General features: G+C 36.3%; 1 protein-coding gene across 2 annotated transcripts; it reads left to right on the top strand.

Annotated features, from left to right (window-relative positions):
• The first annotated feature begins 2,036 nt into the window (after nt 1-2,036).
• LOC113238482 lies at nt 2,037-10,727 on the top strand. 2 transcript variants are annotated; one of them, XM_026475315.1, is made up of 3 exons: nt 2,058-2,170; nt 8,761-8,995; nt 10,474-10,727. In XM_026475315.1, the coding sequence occupies exons 1-3, from the start codon at nt 2,164-2,166 to the stop codon at nt 10,640-10,642; spliced, it is 411 nt and encodes a 136-aa protein (XP_026331100.1). In that variant the 5' UTR covers nt 2,058-2,163; the 3' UTR covers nt 10,643-10,727. The 2 variants fall into 2 exon arrangements, with proteins under 2 accessions (XP_026331092.1, XP_026331100.1); XM_026475307.1 differs by lacking the exons at nt 8,761-8,995; nt 10,474-10,727 and adding an exon at nt 2,767-3,327 and having other exon boundaries at nt 2,037-2,170.
• Nucleotides 10,728-11,858: the final 1,131 nt, after the last annotated feature.

The following is an 11,858-nucleotide window of genomic DNA, read 5'->3' as shown; positions in this document are numbered from 1 at the left end:
GCTCCCAAACTCAGATTGCTGATGTAGCCTAACAAGCTGCGAAACTGAAATGGAGTTGGGCTGGTCATGTCTGCCGTATGTCTGAAGACCTGTGGGTCAGGGTAACCAGTGGATCTCCAAAAGCGTGAGGCGCCGTGGCAGACCGAGGAAGCGATGGCGTAACGAACTGGGCGCCTACGATAAAGCTTGTGAACCCAAGTTAGCTCAGGAGGAGGCCTTTGCCAAGCAGTGGAATTCACCAAGCTACTTGCAATTGTTATTACGATTCTTACAATAAAAAACCTAAAAATTTTAACATGGTGCAGCAACAAAATCCTTGTTTATCCGTATACCGCAATATTTCTTCCAAAGCCCCTTCTCGAACACTCGCATTCAGCGACTTACAGGAAAAAATCCCCGACCTCTAATTAATTGTACTTTAAAAATGCCCAAGGGAATCTTTTGTCCCGGAAAATCAGCCCCAAATAAAGTCAGGTAGTTTTTTTATTATTCAGCACAATTTAATTACTTGCCAATTCGCAGGTTTTTGGCAATTGGATAAACTTACCTAAGGGGATTTGAACTAAAGAGGAAATTCAAAGAATTTTCGTAAGTCTTCGTTATTACCAGCCGTTGGATGTTATAAATAATTTATAATTATGCAATATAAAATGCAAAGGATAACATTTAAAGCTACAATGCAGAATATTAAATGTCATTATTAACTAACTAACCTTATGAAAAAGTTCGTCCAGGAAGGTACTGCCTGAACTATTTCTGCTTATGCCTTCTTCACCTTACCAATATCCTAAAATTATGACACTGTCTTTGGTTGAAAACGGGATATGGTTTATTATTTTAAATTTTACATTACATTTACTATTAATAAACAATATTAATAGGAATAACGTATATTCAACATCGTATATTATATCCTGGTGCAGATTTTTCTCTCTCTTTTGTGATACCAAGTGAACGAACGAACATGTCGGGCGCCGTGGTCACTCAGAGCTTTAAATCGCATAGATCTGATGGGCACTCGCACTGCGCACGTTACCCTGAGACATAAGTTGACAAGCCCCATGTGCCCGTAATTTCACCAGCACCCTTACCACTCAAAACCGGAACGCATACTGCTTGGCGGCAGAAATAGATAAGGTAGCAATACTTCGTTGGACCATCTCTTTCTCAAGGAGCTCTACTGCTACTAAAATTATATTGGGTTTAAACGAAAATATCTTCTCTCAGCTACCAGAAGACTAACAGAGATGTCGCTGTATTAATTGCAATATTGAATATAAAATAAAAAGCATCATGCTTTTTTTACAATAATGATCATATTTGTGTAATTATTTCTTTCTAGTATTACCAAAGTTCGCTTCCTGAATTCGGATACTAAACACTCGCTTGACTCATATAGCATGATGAATGGTGGCAATTAACATTTTACCGCTCCAGGTATGGCTAAGAGCGATTACACACGGTGACTTTTAGAAGAGATACGAGCGCGCGCTTGTGAAACGCACGAATGCATCGCGGTACTTGTAACTTATAGGCGGTGGCACGGATGCAAACGCGCCGTAGCATCGATGCAAACCCTGCTGTCGCTTATGTTGAATTTTTTTTATATGATTTCATGTGACGCGACGAACAAAACTGGAAAGCATTAACGCGGCATTACTGCTAGGCGACAGAAATAGATAAGGTGGCAGAGCTTCCCCGAACGAACTCTTTCACTGGGAGCTCTCTACTGCTACTAATAATGGAACAATTAAAAACGTGGATCGCGGTTGTACCGCTGCTTAAATCGCGTGTGTGTAAAAGTAGACGCCATTGGATCGCGACTGAATCGCTGCAGAAAGTGCTAAGAACAAAAGCGTAAAACTTTTTGGCCCTTTTTACGTGCTGTACACCTGGCGACGCCTAACCCCAAGCGTGCTGTAACACGTACCTTTCTCGCTTATCGCAGTTTCCTCTCGAACAATAGCGATTGTTTACTGCATTCTAGCGAGTATATAAAACATTTCAAACTGAATTTTGAAACAATACCTTTCAGGGCACGTTGAAAAATATCAAATTTCCGCAGTCACGAGCCATCGCGTCGAGCCTTAGACCGCTCGAAATACAATGTTCTGATATTGTTCAGTGATGTTAAACGATTTTATAAAAAAGAAATAAGGAATCATGAACAGTAAGTAAGATTTTTACGGCAATAAGTAATGTTCTGCGACGATAATACCAAAAGAAAACAGTAAGAAATCTTTTAATATCGTGTAGTGTTTTGATAAAACATTTGTAATGTATCAGAGGATCCTTCCAGATTGTAATACCAGGTTTGTATATGAGGTCCCTGATGTTAGAGATATTTTGGTAATATTTGAGGTTTACGAAAGCTTTCTTTAATCACAAAAAGGGTGAAAATATAAAATAATTCATTTACATTTTCGTTTATTTTCGAAAAAAAAAACATTAATTACTAACATTAAGTACATTATTTATTTTGTTATCTGATTTTCTTTTTGTAATATGAAAAAGAATACCTAAACGAGTTATTTTAAATAAAATCCAAATAAAAATAAATTCAGCTAGAAATATGGTATTTTCAACATTAATCCAAACTGTTGTCCATGACATGCACAATTTAGTCTTTATTGTAAAAGACAGCGACATATCTTTTAACCCTGACCTTTTAATAACAAAGCTGGATAAGAAGATGACGTCACTAGGACTTTATTTAACAAAAGCTCCAACCACAGTATTTCAGATATTTTAAACAAATTATTTCAGAGATAGTCGTCGTAATACTGCTTGCTTTCCATCTAGCATCAACAAACGGATACAAAAACAAGTATTTCTCACAAAGTCTGGAATCTGAACCGTCTCTTTCCATCCTGTACGCAAGAGACAAGACGAGCGACAAAGTAACCAATGAATGTTTAATGGAAATGTATCCACGTAATTTGTATAAATACCCATTGCGCATAGATAGGAATGACGTGCCTTGCATTATACACTGTGTGCTAAAGAAGTTCGGTATTATGTCCAATGATGGGCACATTAGCATAAACAATTACTACAGGAGGGTACAGGCCATACACAGATACGACCCACGGATTTTGATTTCCGATGTCGGAGAAACGTGCGCACAAAACATCAATGCCATGAACTTAGATCACGATGTGTGTAAAAAGGCTAAAGTTTTCAACGACTGCACTCAATTATACGCAATAACATTTAAAGAACCGGAAATGTCAGAAAGCTGGCCTAATAAGTAAAAGTAATTTTGTTTGTTACTTATTATATTGAAATTGGTGATTTTTTTACTTTCGTAAATTAAAATCTATTTCGTGTTTATTATTTGTTTTAATATCAATAGAACTCACCCGTGTGTTTAATATCGGGTTTAAATCTCTTCCATTAACTTTAGACGATTCTCCAGAGGAGAAGCGGGGACAACTGTTTTGCTAGATGAAACGTTTTAGGTATTTACAATCAAAAAACGGTCTCTTATAACATATACGATACACCTAAGAATATTTTCTAAAGAATGTGCTAATTTGTTACACCCTAGGATGTACTTTACCCGGTCATATAAAATCCTGAAAACCTGTATCCTGAAAGTAATAGTCTAAAACGAATAATTAAAGAATAAAATATACAATACAATTGGAAAGAGAAAGTGGAACAAGTGAAAGAGTCTGTGTATTTGGGTTCTATGTTTACATGCGATGTAAGATATGAAAGTGACATTAAAAGGAGAGCGAACACAGGGAAGCAGGTGAATTGTGCGTAGGATGCCTTCCCGGGCAGCCGGGAAGTGTCTAAAAAGGCACTGGTTCCTACACTTATGTATGGTAGTGAATTTTGTGTTTGGCTGAAGAAACACGAAAGTAGTATTAATGCAGTAGAAATGAGAGCTTTGAGGAGTAAGGCTAGAGTATCTAGAGTATCTCTGATGGATAACTTATGGGACAGTCTGATAAGAGAGCGTTGCGGCGTGGAAGAAGACGTAGTGACAAAGATAGAGATGTTTAGATAGTTGGGACAACTAGAGAGAATGAATGAAAGAATATTGACGAAACAGATTTATTAAGCGAGTGTGAGCGGGCAAGTTGGTAAAGGCCGACCAAGGCGAACTTACCACGGTAAAATTGACGCCATCATAAAAAAGGGCCAGGTCAAGAGTACCCTTCACCGACGAGGGTAAATGTAAGCACTGATGCGTGTTGATGAGGCGAAAGATGTGTGTCAGGACTGTAGCAACTGGAAGACTTGTCTCTACCTAGCCCGATGGGGAAAAGGCGTGAAGTATATGTATCTACGTATGTACAATTGCACGTAACTTTTATATGGAGATATTTCTTCAAGTACCTACTTTAGAGATCCTGCTAAGTTTTGGTTTTCAGCTGAAGCCCTTTAATCTATACTTGCATTCAAATATCTCGTCTTAAATAAAATCTAAGTTATAAAATACAAGTCATAGATGATACAAGAGCTTCGAGCAATGTTGGTAAATATCTTTTATTGAATAATATACATAATGAAAATGAAACTATTTTTTTAATCGAAACTTACATCGCGTATATTTGATTAATAGATTGAAGCTTCTTCTTGTATCGATAGCACTTTTTTTTTAATTTACTTTAAAAGAAAACCAACAGCTTAAAACTAACTTATATAATTACAATAACAAATGAACCAATTGCAGATCCTCACAAATATAAATATAACATAATAATGCATCATTTCACTAACCTATCGCATAAAACATAATTTAAGTAAAACATAAAAATACAACCGAATTTGCAAGCTTCTATGAATTTGAATGAATGTTGGTTTCTTTGCAAAAACAAAGGCATGTCTTTAAATGATCTTTTTAAATTTGCAAAAGTAGCAGGCAAAAAATCTAAACCGTCATCTTTTTTATATAAAATATATTACATTTATTTTAATCAATGTATAATGTAATCTGTTCTGAGCTACGTAAAAAAATGTTTGATATGTATAAATTAGCTTTGATAGTTTTATGTTGGGCCTCAAAACTAAAACAAATGAGAATTAAAAATAAAATTAAGATAATTACTTTTAAAACTAAATAATGTTGATTATGTTTGTATAATCATATTTTCTTAATTATGGTATAATTTGATCTGAAAACATGTTCGGATCTAAAACAATCGCAAACAAAGTGACTTCTGGCAATCGCTGGCCGCTGCCGGGACACGCTCGCTTCGCTCGCTCGACTCGTGCTGCTTTTTCTTATACTAATCTACCGCAACCTATTGAATGGAGGGCGTAACCAAGCAACCAGGATTTATTAGGAGATCAATATCAAAAGATATACTGGTTATAAAAGTCATTAATCGTTAAAAGAAAAGGTCAATAATAAAAAAGAGGACCAAATACATTTTTAATACCAAATATCAATTTAGTATGCTTAAACATAATAATGGTCTTACTTTGAATGCAGCTCATTTATAATTTATCCGTAGATCAACTCTTATAGATAGAACGTTTAATATTATATCAAACACCAATTCAAATTAAAATTTCAAAAAGTGCACATTTACAATAGATCAATTATTTCTTTGAGGATCAAACAATGTTATCCCAAAAACAAATATACGCTATTTAGATCCCAAAAATGTTTCCATTTCCCATGTGTCCTAAACGCAAAAACCTAAACACTCGAAACATACTTAAGTTACATACGAACTTCATTCGTTTGCTTACAAACGGTATATAGCGCTCTTGGCGTTGTGGTAGAAAAACACGCTGTTAAAAATTGTTATCGCTTTTCAAACCTTATGAAATGTGCTACATAAACTTGTTTCACAAAGACCCGAAATCCGCTACAATCTCTATGAATAACCGGAGACTTTATGAATAACCCATTTTGCCTCTCATGAATATTGAACGCTTGTATAATGGAAAATCATCGTTTTTTTTACATCACGGTCCAATTCGTTGGAAAAAAAGCCGACTTTGTTTAGTACTGGGTTTCGATTCTAATTATGTTCTGATTTAGGCGTTCTGTATTGTGGCCTCATTATAGACATGACTACCAGGACATTATTATAATTAGGCATTAAGACTATAAGTTCTATAGTGATCCATAAATGCATACCTAAAAGGTAACTAACATACGTACATGATATATATTATCATGTACGTATGTTAGTGTATAAAATACTGTTTATGTAATTACACGTATGAATTGCGACGTATGACGCAACGTGGGTGTCTGGTAACCGGCCACACACATTGACCAAAACTCCTACTTCGTGAAGGTCGACAGATGTTGAGTTCGTACTCTCACCACAAATGAATTGAAATTCACATTGTGGCGGGACCCCAACCACTCGACCCTCAGGGTAGCATTGTTTTTCACCCTTATATACCCCACAATATCCGCAGATTTTGTGGACTAATGAAGTCGGATACATATTGTCTCGAAATTCAACTTTAGAGTCCGTCCGTACCGCTTAACGCAAGAGATGAATAGGGCCAGTGGGAGCGGCGGTGCCTCGGGTGGTGTATATCTTTTCCATTTCACCCTTTTGAAACCGTGATGTTTTAATAACACGGTTTTAAATGCCTCCGTGGCCGAACAGCTACCATGCTGGTCTATCACGAAGGTTCGATTCCCGGACCGGGAGAAATATTAGTATGACCTACCTACATTTATTGATCTCGTGAGTTTGGGTGTAATTTGTTGTTGTCTATATGGGTTTCCATGGCACCCGCGACACAGGGTTTCCCTAGTGCGGGGCTATGAGTGTGTGCATTATTTATTTATTTATTATTTTATTGGCCACTAATAGGTTTTTGAAGTCAACATAAATGACTGTATGTATAATGTCTCATTTATTGCGTAGTCAATAGCAGAAATCGCTGGTTACCTTGTATTTGATTTTTACGTCAAACATAATACCTGTTTATGAACTGGCCTAAACCAGTATTTGCTTAAAACTACTTCTAAACAAATACGAATTTTAGTTGGTAGGTTTATTTCACCGGGATTTTGTTTTGATTTTGATTTGGCTTTTCAGTTGTTAAATAATAAGAAACATTAATAGACTATTAAACTAATAAATAATAATAATGGAGCTGGGATCCTGAATAAAAAAGAGTTTTTGAACAAAAACTTTGTTTTGTGAATCAAAGTAAAACAAAAAATTTAGATGACAATTATTCAAATTTTTATTGTATTAAAAAAGTGAGGTTTGGCAGTTATGAATGAAAAATGATATCTAATAAATGACACCACGACCACTGTTACCTTAGAGGATGGAAAAAAATAAACACAGTGTCGATTCTTTCATCAAATGTTTTAATCATTTTTTGACAAAATGGTGGGTCTTTTTCGTTAATCACTTCACGAATTTTGTGAAAGTTTTAAGGCTGCAATCGATTCAATTGGCTCCATATAGACTCAGTCTTTAACATAACCCCATATAAAATAATCCAGCGGTGATCAATCACATGATCGAGCTGGCCACTTAACGGCTGAATTTCGTTCTCGTTTAGCTCTTGTTGAAAAACCCTATACGTTTAAATACGTTTTAGGGAAAATGATATATACAAATTAAATTATTGAATTTTTTCCCCTTCAAAACCGAAACTCAGTAATGCTCACGTGACTGCTTGGCGGCAGAAATATGTAAGGTGGCAGTACTCCCTGAACGAACGCTTTCACAAGGAGCTCTACTGGTACATAAATGCTTTTATAATGTGAAAGCCATAAAGTAATACGAACTATATGAAACAAATCATTGCCTTTCTTGCTCAAACTTGTACCTTAAGCACAATTTAACTGAAATACGAACAATGCATGGTATATACAAATTTGCAGATGATTTCACAATACATTTCCCTTATATTCACACACTGACTTTTACTGATTCTTGAAGTAATGCACCCAAATTAACAGCCCTGATAAGTTTAAAAAAAAAGATTTTTTTTCAATCGCCGAATCACAATCGAATGTAGTGTCGAAACCTTAGAATAATAACGCATAGAAACCTAGCCCGCACACGCTAAGTGAGGCAAATTGAAGCGCTCCCAAAGGGCCTACACGAGCGGGCGGGCCTTCAGTGCTCAAGGTCAACTTGCACCGCGAACAGATCAAGAATTTTAGCTAAAAATAACGAAATGTACGGTAAATGAGTGTAAAAATACGTCAGACAAACATAAAATAGATACTAACATCACGTTCCACAAGGAAGTAACGCGATTCAACTTGTATATTCACTAAAACCGAAAATTAACCTACTATTGAAACTAGCCTACAAGAATTTGATTTTTGCCTCACTTGTGACAGTTCGTTTGATATGAAACTATCATTCTATGCGTTATTATTCTAAGGTCGAAACACAAAACTGCGACATCGCATCGCAAGAATTTGCGAATTGCTCCGCATTAGCGCATTCCTGCGATGTTAATCTTCTTTGTGTTTTTTTCCTATACTTTCTTATCAATAACAACAGTGCAAGACTCTTGTTTCCTAGTTTGAAAAATAACTGGTTACCCGAACCGTCGCAGTGAGATTCCTTGACGCAAATCGCATCGCAACAATTCGCAGTTTTGTGTTTCGACCCTTACATTTGACTGACGTGTCGTATCGTAACACGTCAGAACGGTATCAATTTAATACATTTAATATGGTTAGATAGCTAACGTGACGGCTTGTGTTTTGTGTATGAAACCGATAGTAGTGTATAGATCTGTAGTGACCTATTCTTAATTAACACTCATTTAAACTTTTTTTTTACATTTTAGGGCTAGTCGTGACAATCCTTACAGTCCTGGTTTCCTGCACATGTGCACGCATATCTGTTATGTATGCGCACGAGAAGCTAAGCGACATAGCCGCGGAACAATGTTTCAACGAGATGTATCCGAAGGGCAAATATATAGAAATCCAAGAGTCTGATGAAGCTTGCATCATCTTTTGCGTCCTGAAGAAGATAGGCATTATGAACCCTGCAGGGAATATAAATCTGGATGTTTATAGGTGAGGTTTTTAGTCGATCAATGATTATCTCTCCACCGTCGAAACGTCATGAAAACCCGGTCAATAAATCAAAATTTGATATGGATTTTAAGCATATAACATATGTTAAAGTATAAAGGGTGGAAACAATCAAGGGACATGAAGGGAAAACGCCTTAATTGCTTAACATAGCAAATTTTACATAAAGCAAACATTCTTTTTTTCAAACTTACCTGATCCGGGAATCGAACCAACTAAAAATGAATTTAATTAAAGACAATCATGAAATGATATTAATGCATTACCTAACCAAGAATGTTTTTTTTTAAGAAGTCAAACACACGTTATGTTTTCTAACTCCTTACGCCTTTGATTTTTTTATGGGCCATGCATTGACTTACAATTATATGGACGTCGGGTCCGTGCTAAAAAGTGTCCGAACTTATAGGGCGTTAAAATCGTATACAGAGCGTCATTCACGCTCTAGTCTTCGTTTGTTCGACTGACAGCGATGCAAGCAAAATTAGACAGTACTGCGATGACATTACAATTTAAATTCAACGTTTTAGCTTTTTCATATTCCTTTACAATTCTACATCGTTCTATGTTCCATGCTATGCGTATTTCTGTTACCGGATCAACTGAAAAATAGCGTCGTAGCACCTTGGAGACGACAATAGGCTGAGTAGATGACGGATTCTGTAACGGCACGGCGCACACGCTACTAGTTTTGTTATTATTCGTCATATTAATTATATATTCAACTTATCTTCTGTTTTATATTTGGAATATTATTATTATTACCTTCTTTTTTCAATTTATATCTAATTTTGTAGTCGCAAACTATTATGTATATTTAAAGTAATGTATTGTGTGGGTACTGTGTCTTATACAGAATAAATGATTACTATTCTATTCTAAATATAAACTAGTAAAATAGGTACTAAAATACATTAAGTAAAGCGTTACGATTCCATATTTACACGGTGTACGGTTATGTAGTGGAATTCTCTACCTGCAAACTTGTTCTCAGAGCGATAGCGCTCTACTATAGATAACTTGGGCCTTTTCAAAGCGAGAGTATATAAATACATAGATGTGCACGCTCCATCGTCGACTTTATCACTTTCATGGATTTTAGTAGCAGTAGAGCCCCTTGTGAAAGAGTTCGTCCAGGGAAATACTGCCACCTTGCCTATTTCAGCCGTCAAGCAATAATGCTTTCCGGTTTGGAAGGGTAAGGATGACATTACAGGCACATGGGACTTGTCAACTTATGTCTCAGGGTGACGGACACAGTGGCACTGCCCCTCAGATCTTTGCGATTAAAAATTCCAAGTGGCACTGCAACTGTTATGGATCGGCGTGTCGCTTACCACCAGACGCACGACTTGTTCGTCCTGTCAATTGGTATTACAAAAAAACTTTGATGGAAGTCAAACTGGGAGCGCTTTTCAGTAAAATCGAATAGAATTTAATCCATTAATTTCGTTTAACAGACGTGTGCAAGCAGCGCACCAGTTGGACCAACGTAAACTGGTGCAGGACTTCGGCAATTCTTGCATCGAAACAGTGGAGTCTACTCAACATAAGATGGACGTTTGCAAGAAGGCGAAAGTTTTCAACGACTGCACCCATCTATACAGAATACTGCTTAAGAAAAAATGAAAAGTTATTGTCTAAATTCAAACACGGAATAAGTTATAAATATTAATACAAGAACACTCAGCATTTTAGCCTTTCTTTGTTTATTTAATTTTTAGGATACTTTCCCTTCTACACTACCAGCTCAACTCACTTAAGTACCAGTAGAACGCCTTGTAAAAGAGTTCGTCCAGAGAAGTACTGCCACGGCAGAAATAGATAAGAATCTATTTCTGCCGCCAAGCAGTAATGTCAGCATTACTGTGTTCCGGTTTTGGAGAGTAAGGGTGCTGCTGAAATTACAGGCACATGGGACTTGTCAACTTATATCTCCGGGTGACGGGCGCAACGGCTGTGCCCCTCAGATCTTTACAGGCGTGTAGCTTACCATCAGACGCACGACTTGTAAACTGGGGTCCTTTAAGCAGATCAGTCCCACACCTTATCGCACATGGAAATTTGGATCGTTCATGCCGTGACATTAAATAAACTAAAAATTACAATGGTACCTGTAAAGGTACCTCCCTGAATGAAGAAATAAATTTCTCACAGATGGCGCTACGGCAAAAAAGTCGTTAAAAAACAAAAATAAACATCTGCAAGAAACACGTAGATAAATTTGTAAAGTGTACTATTTCGTTCCATGGCTTAATTGGCAGAACTTCTGGCACGGATTACCTGAGGTGTAGGTCAAAGCCAGCCGGATCGAATTAATTTTTCTAAGTATTCGATCTTTATTATTAATAATTATCGCAAGGTAGTGGAGTAATTTCACAAAAATGAATACCGTGGTAGTAAAATATCGTAACACGCAATAAACTTTTATTTTTAATTATTTACGTATAGTATTTACTACCAGATTAAAACAAAAATTTATATTTTCACATATTTAATCTATTTCAAGGATTACACTGTAAAACATTTAAAGAAACAGACGTTCTAAACATTAAACGAAAACATTTTATTAAATGATAACATACTACAATCTGTATTTTTTGAAGACGGCGTAAAATGACAGTTTATTGTGCGTGTTAACCGCTTGCAAACAGCTAGTGATTGCAGTCGATAAATATTCTATCGACTAACAACTGAATATTGGTCATGCTTGTGGAATAAATAACCGAAATTGTTTTATTTGAATCATCCTCGAGCCATTATTCAACCAGTTACTGAGCACAAGCGCATCAGAATTGTCAATTTTTGTAAGTTCATACATACACACTACACGTCTTTAGAACTA

This window comes from Hyposmocoma kahamanoa, unplaced genomic scaffold (genome assembly GCF_003589595.1).
Source record: "Hyposmocoma kahamanoa isolate Upper Pololo Valley unplaced genomic scaffold, ASM358959v1 103, whole genome shotgun sequence".
NCBI lineage: Eukaryota > Metazoa > Arthropoda > Insecta > Lepidoptera > Cosmopterigidae > Hyposmocoma > Hyposmocoma kahamanoa.
The sequence above is the reverse complement of the archived record's forward strand: the minus strand, read 5'-3'. Positions and strand labels throughout refer to the sequence as shown.